Here is a 16,789-nt window from a genome sequence, read left to right on the forward strand (position 1 = left end):
AACTGAATTGGGTCTTTTATAAATAAAGCAAGTTTTGTTGTTGTTGTGGGGTTTTGTTTTTTAAACTGTCACAGGCCATGCACCTAAGAATTGAATTGTAGGGCAGGCGATCCTACCAAACCTTGAACCATGCACCCCCCCACCGAGGGCAGTCACACACCCACCAATTGCTGGGAGCCAAACCAGCGCAGCTTCCCTGCAGCTCTTGCACTGGTGGAGCTTCCTTCAGGGAGTATTTTAGGGCTTTAATCACAGCGTCTTGGTTAAATCCTTGCCTCGCTATAAGCGTACAGCAGCAAATGAAACAGTTGAAGGTGAGATTTCTGCTAGCTCCTGCTCCTTAGGAATCGCATGGAACAGCCACATGCGTACGCTAACCACTACAGCGTAGCGTGACTGTGCTTTCCTTCTAGCAGATGGCAAAAAGTTTAGCAGCTTGCTTTTCCAGTATTGTGCGTTCCGGTCAGGAAGGCTTTATCGAGCAGCTTGCTCTAGGATAGTCACCTTTTGTCACTTTACACGGAGAAACTCTCCCTGGTAATCTGCGTCATGCAGCATAAAGTGATCTCGACTCCTGCAGGAAGCCAGCTGCCGCATTTTGTCACGTCTGCGCGGCCCTGTCAGCCATAGCCTGTCCTCAGCACCGAGCTGTTGGCCCAGCAGCAACGCAGAACAAGTCGCTGCTGTGAAACTCCGTTTCTTCTGCTCGTGACTTCAGTGTGCGCCCTGCCCTCTGGGCCTGCAGCACACACCGCTGGTGGGTGCTTTAACCCACACTAAGGATAAGCCATTTTTACCTGTAGTTACTACTTAAACATGTGGCCTGTGCCTCCAGATGTAGAGGACTTGCAGTAACAGTGAAGAGATTGAAGACTTTTGGGGTTCCTGACTGGTGAGATGACAGGCACATGTGCCACAGCCACCTCCAATGCAGCTCAGGGAGAGGGGAAAACAAGTAACTCACCCCAAACCATGCTGTTCTAAAGCCAATGTGTAACACCCTTGCTCACAGGTGGGAGCAATTTCAGGCACTCCCAATGCATCATTTCAGCAACTACCTTCAGCTGAGATGTTCCGGGAATGACAAAGATGTATTTATTTTCTGTTTGAAATAGGTGCAGTACTTCTTCAAGATTCTGGACAACTAACAGCCTCCATCCTCACCCAACGCAAAAGACTTGCACGCAGAACAGTGTGTTCATTCATTTATTTGTCCAATATTTCAACCTGACTGAAATACAAGATCAACAAGAGCACTGTACTCCTGGCTATTACATGTTAGAACATAGAGTTTTGCACTTTAGACAACATTTAACACCATTCTATGGGGTACTGCATTGCTTTTATAAAGTTTAAAATAAAGATTTATTTTCAAACATGTGACTTTGGTTTATTTCATACATTACACTTTCTTGCAGAAAAAATAAAATTGTACAACTGCATAAATATAAAATTCTTCCACCATGAAAATGGTTAAAACATTCAATAAAGACATTAGCACCACAGTGTGCGATGCCTCCAGCAGGAAAAAAAAAAAAAAAAAGAAATAAAAGAAAATATACAAAGCAAAGAGTTATGCCTATCACTGAGGAGAGTGATAGTCTGACCCGGTCTCTCACACAGCGTACTGGAGGATGAGGGAAAAGGTGGGGAGAGGGTGGGGGGGAGAGAGAGAGACAGCATTCGCCACAAAGCACAGTACACAATCATCTATTCTCATCAACTTCACTTAAGTTAGTTTCCCCTGCCACCCCTCCAAATAAAATACCCTAACACCACAGAAAAGTCAGAAGCCGTATGGAGTGCTGTTAAATATAGTCTCACAGGTGGGCCTTTCTTTGAAAAGGAACAAAACAATGAGAAGTATCATGCCAGTTCTAGTCCCATTGAGTATTTACACCTTGGACAGCAAAAGTCTTTGCTCACAAGAAGTAGAAAACAGATACAATACATGGCTTGAAAAATGACCAGAGTATGCACCTATAGTACTGTACACTAAATAAAATACACAAGGCAGCAATACTTAGGGGCCAGAAACACTGCTTACTACAAGTCAGTTATGGAATCATAATTTACAGTAAAAATGGGCATGTCCCAAGGCTCAATTTTGTCTTCTTTTGTCATTTACAGTAGAATAAATATTTGTCGCTATTGCTACACTTTGTTTACATTCTAACCTAGTAAATGCAGAAAGCTAGTGTAAAGCATATAGATTACGTGTAGGTCCCATACGTATGACAGTTTGTTCAAGACTAGTAGGTTTTCTTTTTTGTTCTTTTTTTTTTTTTTTAACCTTTTTAAATGGCTAGGAGGAGGAGAGGGGGGAAGAGAGTTGTGCTTACAATCAGCTGCTTTTTATGTCAAATTTAATATCAAAGCGTCCCTGGAAGCGGTCTTTGTCGCTGTACTGGATGTTCTGCCCGTAGGCCTTGCATTCCACGCGCACCTCCATGTCGTAGGTCAGGTTGGTGAACTGCACTGCCACCAGCGGCTGCAGGTACCGCGGCTGCAGGAGCTTGCCGTAGTAGGGGTAGTACTGCAGGGGAAAGCCAGGGTAGCCACCCATCCCGTAGTACTCCACGGTGCCTATTTTGTCTGCATCCTCCTCTCTCTGGGGAGGCAGGAAAAGGAAGAACAAACGATGACAATCACCCAAACTCTACCTTTTGCAGCCCTTTTCCCTAGCAGCATCTGTTTTTCACCAAGACCGCGACCTCTCTTTGGTCATCACTGACCCTCATCTCGACGGCAGGAGGACAGTCCCGATGGTGGAAAGGACACCTCAGCGCTGTCTAACTGGCAGCGACACAAGAAGCGCCTCCCAGCAGACACAAGCCAGGAAAAGGGCTTTTCTTTATTTAAAAACTCAACCACTTCTTTACGCATTCAGAAGTCACCACAGCTTCCTGTTGTACCAATGCACTATATTTGGCTAAAAAACAAAAACCAGCTTTGCTGTTTCTCAGCTGCTTTACAAAGCCAAGTAAAATACCTCTTCCCTGAAGTCCTTTTTTCAGGCATCCCTGCTAAGAGCTCCAGTACAGCACTTGGAAGCAAAATAGCTACTTTTGTGGATACCCTTTGCCATCCGGCCCTGCTCTTACTCCCCCCGCCCCCCGTCAGGGCAGCACTGTCATTTGTCACCAACGGGGTTTTGAGAAACTCCTGTCCCAAGGAGCAGATACCCCAAGCGAGAACCACCCCCATTATCTGCGGAAAGGCAGAGGGGGGTCACTATGCTTGGAGAAAGACTTGGACAGTCTTCCCCTGCAGCTTCCCGACTCTGCTCGATTGTCTTTCAACTTACCTTGGCAGTGCAGTGGACAGGGATGAGATAGGGGTTGTATTTTGCCATAACCTCTGTAGGGAGGCTCTCATTTACCGGAGCCTGGAAGAAACCCAGAACAAAGGGATGTTACACACCAGACACTTCTCTGCAGCAGTGGCAAAGCTCAGTGGTACCAAACGGGTGCCATTAACCAGAATCCCTTCCAGCTCAGTTTCAGAGGCAACAGCTCTTGGTGGTGGTTCTTGGGACAGACACGCAGCGTAACACATCTAGAAGCCGGGGAACTTAACCCAAGCAGAGCTGTTCTCTGTTCGAACAGCTTTGCTGCTGTGGATACCAAAGCAAGCAGATCAGGCTATTTTCCGTTTCGTGGTGCCATCGGGGAGAGCGTTTCACAGCAGAGTGCTAGCCAGCGGGGCTTGTCTCTGCAAAGCCCAGGCAGTGGCGGGAAGAGATGCGCTGCGGAGGATTTGCCACCTGCCTGCCAGGGGCTGCAGCTAGGACTGGGAATGCACACGGAGCAGAGAGGGGCAGCCACACCCCGACGCTGCTGACCTTCGACACCACCTACAGGGAAGGACGAAGGCTCCGAGTATGTTAGGGAGAGATGGGATTGCCAACGCTGACGTTGGTCTTTGGTCTCTTAACAAGCGCAGTAGTTTTGCTTCACAACCTCGCAGGTCTCAGATCTGCTTTAAACACACCTTGCCCAACACAAGAGCTGAAGGGTCTCTGCTGGAGCGTGGAACGAGGGAAACAAATACTGCCTTGGATACACACGTCGTTTCTAAATGAAACATGTAACGTCATTCCCTGACTAGACCCTGCTGCCTAATGCCCTCTGCAGCCCTTCAGAGCTCTGTGGCAAAGAAGAGAAGAACACGCCAAACCCTTCTCTTCCCCAGTTGTCCAACACGCGCGTCCTATGTCATCCCACAACCACCGCGTACATTCCTGCTAAAACGCACCCACTGTTTCCACCCTGGATCAGATGAGCCAAAATTCAACTCATTTCTTTTAGCACAGGGCAGGCTCCCTTCGAAGAAAAATGTTCCTCAAAACACATTAGCTAGACAGCACCACTCCCCATCCGTGACTACACCGATGGGTGGTGGGGAAGGTGGCTTGGCACACTATTTGCACTGTTCTCCATCCAGAAGATGGAGTGGTAGGTTTTGCACACCACCTTATTCAATAACCTGTGCTCTGCCACCGAATTCTTAGAGAATTTTTTAGCATTTAAATGTGTTGGGGTAAAAACTGGAAGTAAAAGCCGTTCCTGTCTAGATTAACATCCTTCAGCATCACTGCAAACATGCCTTCAGGTGCAGCAGAGAGCATGCGGCTGACAGGGACATCCTACAGCATCTAGGAAACTGCATTAAATAACCTCAATATCTCCTCACCTTTCTGGCAGTAAAGAGCTGTGCCTGACTCAAATGTAGTTTACGCTTTATAGACTATGTATCAGTCTGATAGTGAACATTAGCACGACTTCATTTAATTAAGTGGTTTCAGCAAGGCAGGCAACTCTACACTGCCCGAGGAAAGAATGGAGTAGATCAGGGCATGACACAATGTACTGATCTTACTACAGATAGAGTTGGCCTGGGAACGGTCCCGTGGAAGCACACAGGAACTTAAAATGGGTTTTATCATTTGAAGAAAATACCCCGTTAGAGCAATTCAGTTCACAGGCTCAGAAGTTATCAGATAAATAACCAGGAGTTTGCACTAGGAGGTTCGTTGCTGCTTGTTACCAAGTTGCGGTGTGCAGTTTTCATCGCTTTTTAATGAAAACTATTTTTAAAGCCAGTTACTCAAATCGTCTCACAATTTCTCCTCTGCAGAAGGGGTTTAATACTGATCTCTCTGCAGAGACAGAAAAGCAGGCACAGCAAATCTGCAGCCAACTCCTCCTCCTTATCAGTAGCTTCTGCTAGAAAGGGAAGAGATACTTGCCTTAGGTTTGAAGCCGATAATTCTGTTGAGCTTGATGATGATGCATGGTTTGCCATCCCTGTACCCAAAGGTGGGATCATTTATTCCAGAACAGTTTTCCAGCCATTCACGTTTGAATTTGCAGACCTTCTTCTGGCCCTGGAGATCATTATATGGTCCTCTCTCTTTGTAATCGGTAGGTATGTCTGTCACGGTGGGGGAACGAAAAGACAACCGTATGCAGCGTGACCTTTTGCTTGCCAGGAACAGCAACACTTACACTTCACTGTGCAGTTCAGATTTCCCCCTCATCCAACAGGTAAGTGACACCACCACCTCGAGGCTGACGCCACAGACCTGCACCCAGCCACCCCCCACCTGTGGGCTGGTCCCAGACCAGCAAGCTGGCCGGGGTTTTGTTTTTTAACTGAGGATTCTTCCTGACTACAAGAGAACAAACATTTGTAATCCACTGGCTCAGAGATTCTTTTTGGCAGCTTTTACAAGTGGGTTCCCCTCAGATTTTACACGCACGTATTACGAGGTGACAGTCTCAGTCCACATTATTACATATAATCTATTAAAGGTTAATACCTCCCAGATGTTTTGCTGCCTTGCATCAAGAGGACCGACACTGGCTTTAGCAAAGTCGTCAGTAAAACTGCTGTGGCTTTCAGAGAGGATAAGGTCAGCGCCACGTGCTTTTTAGAGTCAGCTGCAACTTTCTCCAAGTGAAATCTGGGAGTTCCCAACCATACAACCTCCACAATAAGCTTCTAGGAACATCCCTGGCCAAGTCTGGTCTGTCCAAACTAATCATTTAATGAGCAGCCATATGACTGAAACCAGAGCCGGTTTACCAACATGCCCTTGGTTACAATAAAAGGACCAGCCAAAGACAGAGACCACCACTGCTCGCCCTCAGCTCTGACACAGAGGCCCTGGTCAGAGCCCTCAGCTGCAGGAAACAGTCGAGACTTACCCCCACAGTCCTGAAATACAATGTTTTCAGTTTGTTGATCAGCGCTGTAGTCCTCTAAGAACTTCTCAAGGTTCTTCACATACGGCTCAAAACTTTTGGAATCAGAGGCAGAAAAGGAAATTTCTGTCTTCTGTACCTGGGGGATTTGAGTCAGTCCTAAGAAAAGCAAAATCAGGAAGAAAACATTAAGTACACCTCAGAGTCGCACAGCCTCTGGGCAATGCAACACACACAAGAACATAACTCATTCTAATAATCTCTATTTTTCAAGACTTCAGGACTTGCACAAAACAGCTTAAGGTCACTAGAGGGAGGCTCTGACGGGCTCTTATCTCCTCTTTCCAACAACAGTCTGGAATATTCGTCACGATGTTTGCATCACTAAGCAGATAAAAATCACAGAATGCAGAAGGGAGGCTATAAGTCAAGGTTTTCCTCAAGAAAAACAGTCAACCACAGGTCCCCTACCCACTTCTGCCTCCTCCCCAAGGGCAGAAGGGAAGCTGTCTGCGTGTGAGACCAAACACACAATAAAGTCCCACGGAAGCCTACTCTTATGTACGTATCCCTAATAGGTTGACTTGAAAGTCTGCAAAACACGCTGCGTGTTTAGGACAAAAATCAGAGCCGCCCCCTCATGAACCCTCGCAATAAAATATGAGAGGTTCCCCAAGTCAGGTATGGTCTCTGCTGGTTGTAATCCACATTGCCTTTGTGTAGTCTCCCTTGCAGGACACAGGGCAGGAGACTTTTTCTCACTCAGTAAATTCACTAGCCTGATTGCTTTCTCTGGTCTTTTCGCTCCGTAAGTGGGTATTTCCGATTGCAAAAACAGCCTTCTGGGCTCTCTAATTGGAAGCTCATCACCAAGTGAGTAGGAAATACCACCACACAGGAGAGATGTTTAAAAGACTCTCCTAGATTCTGGGCTGTGTAACTAGCTCCGCTTTTGACTTTAGGAGGGTGAACAGAGAAAGAATGCATGGAGAAGAGAAGGGACTAGATAGAAGTAATGCCTACAGATGAAAAGCGCCAACCTCTTCGCTTTTCGTTATGGGACTTGGAAATAGTTGCTCCTGCGTGATGCTTAGGTCACATTTTAATTGACTGCATTGATGCATGGCTAACACTTCAAACTTAAGTAATGGGAACTGGAGTTCATGCTGCTTTTGTTGCAGCCACTGTGATTATTGAGGTCTTGACTTCTGTTTAGTTTGTCATCTTCATTTTAGCAAGAACAAGGCAAAGGAGCAGGGGAGCAGCATTTGCTCCGACAGCTTTCAGAACAGGCCTGTTGCCAGCAAGTTCCCCTGGTGCAAAACGCGGGAAGCCCAGCTGGCTGGCCCCAACCCACAGGAGCTTGTGACTCCAGCAATTTTTCCAAAGCCACTTGAGTGCTTCTGCTTAGTCCCTCCTCAAGCCAGCTCACCACTCCCCCTCCCCGCTACCCACTGAGTTGGAATTTGTAACCTAGGACAAAGATTAGCTTTGTTCCCCTAAACGCAGCTCCTAGTAGCCAAAGATAGCGAGACACCCAGTGAGTAGCTCAGGGTTTCAAGTTTTATTCCAGGAAGCAGCTTTAACCGCTCAAAACTCCCTCTGGTACAAATTGACCAGGTTGAGCGCTAAAAAGTTTAGAAGCAACTTACTACCAACTTACTACTCCACTAGCAGAATTATGTCCTACCCTCCAAAGTCAGAGGCTTTCAATCCCTTTTCAAGCAATTACTTGCATGCTTGCTTCACAAATGGTTATATACAAATGTATATAAAATAAATAAGCTGGGTTCAATTTTAGTAAGGGACTTCAATCCCGTCCTGCCAAACCCTCCTCATGTTACCACTCAGCTGGGAAGCAATAGGCTCAGAGTCACTTGAAGTGGCTATCGGGAATTGCAGCCAAGGCAGGCCTTGGTTCCTCTCCTGGGTCTGCCTTTTCCAGAGTTCAAGTTACAGGTGTGTCATTCAAGTGTATAAATATAAAATTCAGGAAAGCTTGGCCAGGACTGCTAAGCTTCGGTCAGGCAGTTAAACTATTAGTTTTGCTCAGGACCTCTAAACCCAAGAAACTCCCCACCTCTATTTCTTTATCTTGTCCAAGGTCATGCATAAAGGTACCCATGCAGACATGGCAAAGGTGAAGGGAAGGTCAGCAACATAGACCCTGTGGTGTGAAAAAGCCACCTAGCAGAATATCCCTGTTCTCTGGTTAGGAGAGCCTGGCTGCTGATACGTACAGTCCAAAGCCAACCCTCTGCCCATGAGACAAGTGACTAGGTTGGAAGAACAGACGTCCATCCAGAGCATCCCTGTCTTGCAAATCTCTGCAGAGTGGCACTGAAGCCTAAGCAGTGCCTCCGTACAGCTGCTCCAGCGGCCGGCGCAAGAGAACAACCCTTCCTGCCAGGCAGACTCAGCCTGTGGCCACAGCTGGGCCGCCTTCAGCCAAACGTGGGGCATTTACAGGTACTTGGATGAACCAGACTGAGCTTTGGTACAGCAGGTACTTTCTTTGTTTAGGACAAGAACAAAGTGGAGATCAATCTTCCCACTTATGAAGGGAGGAAGTAAATCTTTGTGAAGATGAAAGGCTTGTTATGAAAATAGCTTTATCCTGATTAAAAATGTATTACTGGCTTCCACCACAACCTCCGTTCTCACATGCCTGCAACTGATTGGACACAAAGCCCTAAGCACAGATCTATCATTTCCTTCCTTGTTTTCCATCTGTACATCCCGTTGCCAGAATAAAAGCTTCAATGCTGTTATTAGAACAGCACTATCGCTGAACCCTTCTTAAGCAATATTGTTTAAAAAAAATGTGTTGACTTGATCTGACAAGAGGAGGTAACCTCTGCAGAACACATCTGTGACCTTTCTGAAACCTTGCTCATTCCCTCCCATTCTCTCATAGGGGAACAGAGCAAGTAGGGACAAGAAAAAAAATTAGAAAGCTGAGCCATTCCAGTGCTACCTACCATGGGCTGCTAGACACCTACGGAAGTAGGTGGCTCCAATAAAGTACAGGTTTGAATAAGCCTCTTAAGGCTTCATGCACATGAGGAAGCCATTCGTAAGCAAGTCCTATGGGGGAAGAGAAACAAAGCCTCAAGTGCTTTCATAGCCAGGAGTCTAAACAACCCTCTCCCCATCTTCAGACCATAATCCATTTGCCACAGTTCTGCATCTCATGCTATTACCACAGAGATACACCATGGTGTCGTGTGTGGTGATGCTGTTCTTCACACATGGAAGAATCAAGTAACTTATTGCTAAAATACTGACAAACTACCTTAGAAAATGTCTGCAATTGGCTCTTAGAGTGCATTGCTAAGAAATACGATTCCTATCTTCACTTGACTGACACTGTCCACATAAATGATGAGTGATGCCTTGACTTGGTAACAGACACCACCTTCTGTTGGCTTTCTAACTGTGGATGTACAAAGATGCCAAAAGCCAAAAAAGCATGTAAAGTAATTGATTTTTTTTCAGCTACAGTTCCACTTCCAAGACACTGCTGTAGATTAAAATCACATTTGTTCAACTTCATTTAAAACCAGATTTTCCACACAGACTATCACTCTTGCAGCAGCAAGACTTCAGGAAAAACGGTGTCCTGAGGGTGAAGAGGAAGAAACTAGAAGTGGGAAGTCAGGCTTGTTATTAGGAATGGTTGTGTAAGTCCATAGTAACCACTCTTGCTTCATCATGCAATGCTTATTTCCAAGTACCATGTAGTCTTGGTTCAGAATGAGTCTGAACACACCTGGGATGACACAGATGACAAACTGAGTGATCACTACACCATTTCTATTTACCACCCACCCCAGCTCACTAAGTAAGGATAAAACTTAAAACCTCCATACCAAGCAATGTCCTTCCAAGCTTCCAGTCACCCTCTACCTCATCCCCAAAGTGCAAAAAGCAGGTGCAAGTTTCCTACAAATGCACCCAAATCTGCTTGGCAGATAACATCCCTGGAGCTTGAGGTTCAGAGATTTTTCCAAACATAGGTACTGAGCCAACAAGAGGCCGAAGCAGAAGAGCGCTACTTCACCAGAGGTGGCATACGCTCCGTGGGGCTTTCCTGCCACCTCCCTGCTGCTATCCGAGATAAATAAGCCAATATTGGGGAATACACACCAGAGCAGCCTTTTCCATGCTACACTCACTGCCCAGGCATATCGTGGCCAGGCAGCACTGGAAGTAGGGACACCCGAAATCCCCTGGCTTCAGCAGGGATTCTTCCAGCTGCCACTTAAAAACAGCCTTAGGCAGCAGCAGCGAGCTCTCTCGCCCCTACACCAGCCCTAGTGACGGGATGCGGCGTTTCACAGGATGCAGACCACAAGATGGCAGGATACACAGCCCAATTTATATTGGGGTGGAGGAGAAAGGACTATTATTTTTTAAACGCTCAGGACACTGTGTTTAAGAGTCAATATCCTCATCCTTCCCTATGAGCAGGGTAAGTCCTCTGTGCTTAAAGCAGAGTGCAAGCCTGCAGCACACGTGAAACCGGGAGCCGGGGCTGTCGCAACGGCAAGGTTGGACGAGAAGGTGAACTGCACTGTCCCTTCCCCCACCCCAAGACAAAAGAGGAGGAAAAAAGTACCATGGAAAGGTACAAAACTCAGCTTGCCCTGAAGCCCTGTATAACATTCCTGTTGTGTTCAATGCAGAAACCAATTAGCATAGTAATGACACTTGGCTACAAAAATAGCACTTTATGGCTTTCTATGTTATACCCATGTCAATAACTCAATAAAACATCCTGCAGGTTCTGCTGCTGTTATGAAGTCTGTTGTATTTCAGAACAAGAATGACATTATAGCAGCCCCTACAGCATTTTCTCCTGCAAATCCTGAAGGGAAGTGTAGTTTCCCCTTTCCCAGCCATTTTGGGCTGACACAGCAGTGACTTGCCGAGGAAGGACAGAGCACACTAACAAGAATAAAACCAGGTTTTCTAGCTTCCTAGAAAATCCAGGGCTCTAGCAAGCTGCCAAAATACTTACTTGCAAATCTACCCACAAGAACCAGGAATTAGAATTGCATAACACCCCGTTTTAAGTAGCTCATAGTCTGCAGGGGTCCCAGATCACAGAAAATTCAAGTTAGACGCTCACCAAGTGCAGGCAGGAGTGAACATGCCCACGTGTGTTCGTTGCCAGAAGAGCAGTTGTGCTTGCAGTGTAGGGGAGAGCCCTACATAGCAGGGGAGTACAGGGATTGCTGACCTCCCAAACACAGCAGTCCAGCAACTCAGTAATGTCAATCTCTGTGAAAGCCTTCATTAAAAGGCTATTTTTGACTCATTGTGGTCTAATGGCTGCTGTGCTACAGGACGAGGAACAGACTCGATGTTAAGAGCCAACCTCCACCACGCCTTACCCCTAGCTTGTCCACATCTGTAGAAAGAGTTGTCGCATGACGCCCTGCAAAAGACCCTGTGTTATTAAGTGGTAAGTATCTCCCTGAAGTTGTACGGATGTGCCATTACAGCTTGGTTTAAAACTCTTGTTTATTGGGCTGCCTACTGTCATATGTTCAAGGAGCTGGATTTCGTTCCCCTTGATTTCAGTACATGTCCTGAAAGCCCACTACAAAGACCCCTGATGACCTTTTCATTCTTCCTCCATTTTGATTTCTGCAGTACATGCTACAAGAGCGTCTTGAAATTCAGTTCCCTTTTTTGGTTAAAAAAAGGGTAAGCCCCAGAAAAACTGGTGCAGTATGCAATTAAGAGATGAATAAAAATCCCCTGCAGGCTGAAACCTTACACAGAAATTTTACCACAGAGTTGCTTTGAAATTAGAATTGCAAACTGCTATTACACAGAAAGTGAACAGTTTACCTAGAATGAGTAATTATGTGACATCAGGCTAAACAGCAGGTCTATCTGGATGTGACCCAAGATCCATGGGCTTCTTCGCTAATTATTTCACGTCTGGTGAGACCACTGGGCTTCAGCCGGGGAACAACACGTTATTAAAATAACTACTCCACCATTAGCCATGTTGGCTTTTCAGATGCAGCTAACGGCTCTGGGCAGTATCAGTGACAGTTTAATCTTTCCTGCAAATGTCAGAGCCCGTTGCAGAGACAGAAACAGCTACTTTCAGTTCTTAAGACAGCATTTACCCTAACCATGCTGGTACGTTAAGAAGTGCCACACACTAAGACAGCAGTTCCAGTCTCTGTTCTGTCTTTAAAAAGTGCTGGTGGAAAAGCAATTATCTGAAAAAGATGATTCTTTGCCGAGATATAAGACCATTTGGTGATGGTAACGTCCCTACATTGTTAGAGCTGGGAATAATCACAGCATAGCACTGCAGACAGTGGGGCTGTAAGACACGGTGTGACAGCAGAGCCAACTTCTGTAGCTACAAGCCATCAGCCTCACAATTGTCACTTAAATACCACTGTTATTAAAAGCTTCTGAACTGTTTTACAGAGCAACTGGAGACAGATCGTTACCATCCCCAGTGCCAAGCAGCCTCAAGGTCATTTGTAATGTGGGAAAGCAGCAGTTGCGCAGCTCCCCCGCCACGCTCTGAGCAGCCGCTGGCTGCAGCCGGAATCAGATAGCGCAGCAGAGCTTGGACAGGCAGAGCGGGGAACCTGCAGCAAGGGCTAGTTACTCCATTTGCCCCTACCCAAGGCAGGTTGGCCACAGACACTGCTCAAGTGATCATTTTAATTTTGAGCAGAGACTTATTTCATCTAGTAAAGATAGGTCATGCATCAGCAACTACAAGACCCACCTTTAACCTCCCACAACACATCCAATTGAAACACCCATTAGTAAATGCTACCATCTCCTCTAGATCACACAGTGTAGTCCAGTGTTGGCTAATACAATTCAATAAGCACACCCAGAATTGGTATGGTCCTCTTTTTCCTTGTGCACCCGAGTTTCACAGATAAAGCTAACATTTTACTTTTGTCCCTTCACTTACCCATGGGAACACGGTGGCTATGAAGAAAGAAAAACTGAACCCCGCTTCTTCATACAGCTCACTCTCAAGTGAAGCCTCTTAGCCTCACTCCATTGCTTCAGTTTAAGGGAAAGGAAGAGCAGCAATCAGGGTTCAAGCTCTTCTCAGACAGGAGGCACATTTCATGTGATGCAACCTTTAATTCTAGCAGGATTGCCTTCAAGCTCCAGTACTGTTAACACAGAAGGCTGAGAACATACCCACCCCCTACAAATATGTGTTGCAGCAACGACATGCTTATTTCATCCTCCTCCTTGAGGTGAGTAACCAACCCGCCTCCCCAGAACAGCTTGCACCAAGTCAAACATGGGCCTCCTATGTAGTTACCTGGAGGTGCCACTCGATCCTGGTATTTGGGCTCAAAGTCACTGACAGTGAGCAACATCACTTGGATGGTCCCAATGAATATACCTGCCAGGCAACCGTAGAAGATGACATAGAAGAGGAGGATCTTAACTGCAAGAGAAAACAAACAGAAAGAGGAATCAACTCAAACCGTCGAGGCAGTCACATTTCAGGACAAAATTTCCAGCCTTTGCCACTTGCAAGGAAGAGCCAAGCACACTGAATTCAGATGGCAAGCCCTGTAGCAGAGGCATATATTTAACAGTGAGATTATGCCCTGATGCAGACAAACAGAAAGTGTAAGTCACTCCAATTGTTTGGGGGGCTGGAAGCATGAGCCCCTGAAAACCTAGAAATCCATGAATCAGGATTTGGGATTGTAAAACATCAAGATTAAACCATGTTCTTCCATATTTTAAAGGATCTCTTGGCTGACCCGACACTACCATCACACACTATCACAGGTGACAAACCTTCAGTGAAGCAAGCGCCCAACGGCAAGAAGCCATACTATGGGTGTGCTCTGAATGATACCCATTCCACAAAGCTCTGAGCCTCAAAGCTATTTCCAGGAGAGCCTACAGTAAATGTTATATTCAGGTTTACAAGCAATTGTAAAGCCTGATCTCCAAGTAATTCAGGCTATCACCTCCATTAAAGACAACTTGACCAGAATTTGGGCCCAAATTAACTCCAATATTCAATCTCAAATGTATGCAGAAAGTATGTAGTATGCAGACATGTCACAGTACCGCAGGTTTACCAGCCTTGTATGTCTACGAAGGCACTCCAGCACTGCTCATACCAATTAAAAAGTGAATTACATAATAATGAAAGACTGAATTTAGTTTTGGTCTAAAGGGAGATGCCTAGAATAATCTTGGGGGCGGGGGGGCAGTGGAGATGAGCCTGGAGACACAGCATGGCTCAGACTCTGGGTATCAGTTACCAGTTTAGAAGGATTATCTCAACTGATTAACTGCACAGTAACATGCCGTACTAGGCATCACCAGGCCGCCTACGGGAAGGATAAGCCAGCCCATGCCAAGCAACTATATGCTAATCAGGCTGCAGGAACAAGCAGGCCAGCACAGAGGCCAAAGCGTACTTGAAAGAGAGCCTGCTTGGTCTCAGACTGTCCTCATCTAATTGCAAACGAAAAAGAGGTGGTTTATTTGAAGGACTTGAAGTGCCCAGCTACAAGGGAAGGGGAGGAAGCAGTAGGTGGAAGTATTCCTCCTCCCTCCCCAGCCCTATCATAAAAAAAAAGCTCCATCAGTGGAAAAGCCTCCCGATGAAAGCAGGCAGTTCTGGCTGTTTTCTTTTCAAGTCTATGAAAGACAGGCGAGCAGGAAGGGCAGTCAGCAACACAGAGGCTGAGGGACACTGTCAGAAAGGCACTCCATCCTCTCGTCTTCCTCGCGTGCACCGGAGGCAGAGGAGGTAGCCAGGGCTGGTGGGCAGAGCTGGGTGCGGTAGCGTGGTGCTCCAGGAGTTAAAAGCACTCTTTGGTATCCAGGCAGCGTAAAGCAAATGGCTGTGACGTCAGGGACGTGTGGAAATTTTTTCCAGAGCACGGTCATAGGAGGTGCTGTTGTAACAAACCAAACACTAATGCTGTTGTCTGCAGCGTAACGCCTTTGAGTTTTGTAACATCAAAAGGCAAACGCTAGGAGGTAGCTTATTTAATCAGGTTCCCAGCCAGGATGCTCTTAACGCCAAAGACACCTTAAAGGTCAAAACCACTCCTAGGTTTCAGAAAATACACAGCGGGTCTAGCGACTGAGCACGACAGGGCTGAACGAGAAAGCTTGCTGCAACAGGTAGGTTTATAACAGAGGAATCGGATCATCACCCTGCAGATCGACTCCACAAATGGAAATCATCAGTCCTAGGCGGATAGGTACAGGCACTCTGGGAGAAGGACCTGGTTCGGCCTCCGCATTTGAAGCACTGCGCAGTTGCCTGGTGCCTCAGGAGCAGAAAATACCTATCCATGCGCACCCACAACCCAATTCTGCTCACGTAAAGATACAGCAGAAGCCTGCTCTAGTCCGCCCGCCTGCCAGAGCTAAAGCCGGCAGCTCTGGATGTGGCACCTCCAGCTGATCCATTACAACAGGAGCCGAATTCAACATCGCAAGGGTGGCACACCAGCTGTGGTTGGCAGCAACTGGAAGACCGTCTATTTGCGTAAAGAAAATGTTAAAAGCCTCTTAGTCTAAGTGCTATTTGTACAGCACCTAATAAATAAATACATCATAAGCATTTAATGACGAATGCACATATAGCCATTTCCTTCTTGCAGAGGCATTAAAAGCCAATTGGTCTCTCTCGACGAGGTAAAATTAGCTCAGCTTCCTTTATCCAGAGAAAAGGGAAAAAAAGAAACGCCAGCCTGAAGTCCAAGGCAGATGACTGGGAGGGCAGGCTCCCCCGACGGCGATGCTCCCGGGCCGGGCCGGGCCAGCCGCCGGGTAAGGAGACCCAAGGACGAGGCGCCCTCGCCAAGGTCGGCCCGCCCCGGGCTCCATCCCGGGGCCGGGGGCCGACCCCGCTTCAGCCCCGGCCCCACCTGAAGTCACACCTAGGCAGGCAGCGCGCCCCGGCCCCCCGCAGGCCATGGGGGGGCAGGAAGGCCCCCCGCCCTCACCCCGCGGGGACGCGTCGCGCCGGCCCCGGCCGCAGCCCCCCCCCGGCGCCGGGCCCCCCTCGCCGGGGGCCGCAGCCCCGCCGCAGCCGGCGGAGGCGGAGCGCCGCGGGCCGTACTGCAGTGCCCGCCGCATCGCCGCCGCCGCCCCCCGACCCCGGCCCCGCCGCCCCTGACCCGGCACTCACACCAGCTGCCCCCGGTGCGGCCCAGCAGCTCCTTCTTCTCCGAGTTCCAGATGAATTTCTTCCAGTTGCCGTCGCCGTCCTTGGCCTTCCCGCGGGCCATGGCGAGAGGACGGGCGGGCGAGCGGCGGCGGGGAGAGGTCTAGCCCTCGGCGGGCGGCGCAGGCAGGCCCCGGCCGGGCTCCGCGCCCCGGGGGAAGTCTGGCTGCGCCCGCCCGCGCTACGGGGCGGCCGGCGGCGCTGGCCCGGCGGGGTGGTTGGGGGGCGGGAGGGGGGGGGGAAGCGACCGGGGGCGCGGGCGGGAGCGGCGGCGGCGGGCGCTGAGGGGAGCGGAGCCCACGGGCACAGAGCAGCCGCGCTCCCCGCCTGCCGCGCCCCTTCATATACACCGCCG

The 16,789-nt window shown here is 48.1% G+C and overlaps 2 protein-coding genes across 3 annotated transcripts in view; one reads left to right on the forward strand and one right to left on the reverse strand.

Moving 5' to 3' along the window:
- The window catches only part of NME7 (NME/NM23 family member 7), a 90,497-nt gene extending 89,151 nt beyond the window's left edge, over positions 1–1,346 (forward strand). For both annotated transcript variants that reach the window (XM_075167723.1, XM_075167741.1), the window contains one exon: positions 1,116–1,346. In XM_075167723.1, coding sequence (XP_075023824.1) covers positions 1,116–1,148 — 33 coding nt within the window. In that variant the 3' untranslated portion in view covers positions 1,149–1,346. The remainder of the gene's footprint in view (positions 1–1,115) is intronic.
- ATP1B1 (ATPase Na+/K+ transporting subunit beta 1) lies at positions 1,193–16,747 on the reverse strand. Its single transcript, XM_075167754.1, has 6 exons — positions 16,399–16,747; positions 13,543–13,671; positions 6,213–6,368; positions 5,252–5,436; positions 3,308–3,388; positions 1,193–2,611 (listed from the first exon to the last, which is right to left on the reverse strand). The coding sequence occupies exons 1-6, from the start codon at positions 16,496–16,498 to the stop codon at positions 2,345–2,347; spliced, it is 918 nt and encodes a 305-aa protein (XP_075023855.1). The 5' UTR covers positions 16,499–16,747; the 3' UTR covers positions 1,193–2,344.
- Positions 16,748–16,789: the final 42 nt, after the last annotated feature.

Source organism: Calonectris borealis, chromosome 1, assembly GCF_964195595.1.
Source record: "Calonectris borealis chromosome 1, bCalBor7.hap1.2, whole genome shotgun sequence".
Classification (NCBI taxonomy): Eukaryota; Metazoa; Chordata; class Aves; order Procellariiformes; family Procellariidae; genus Calonectris; species Calonectris borealis.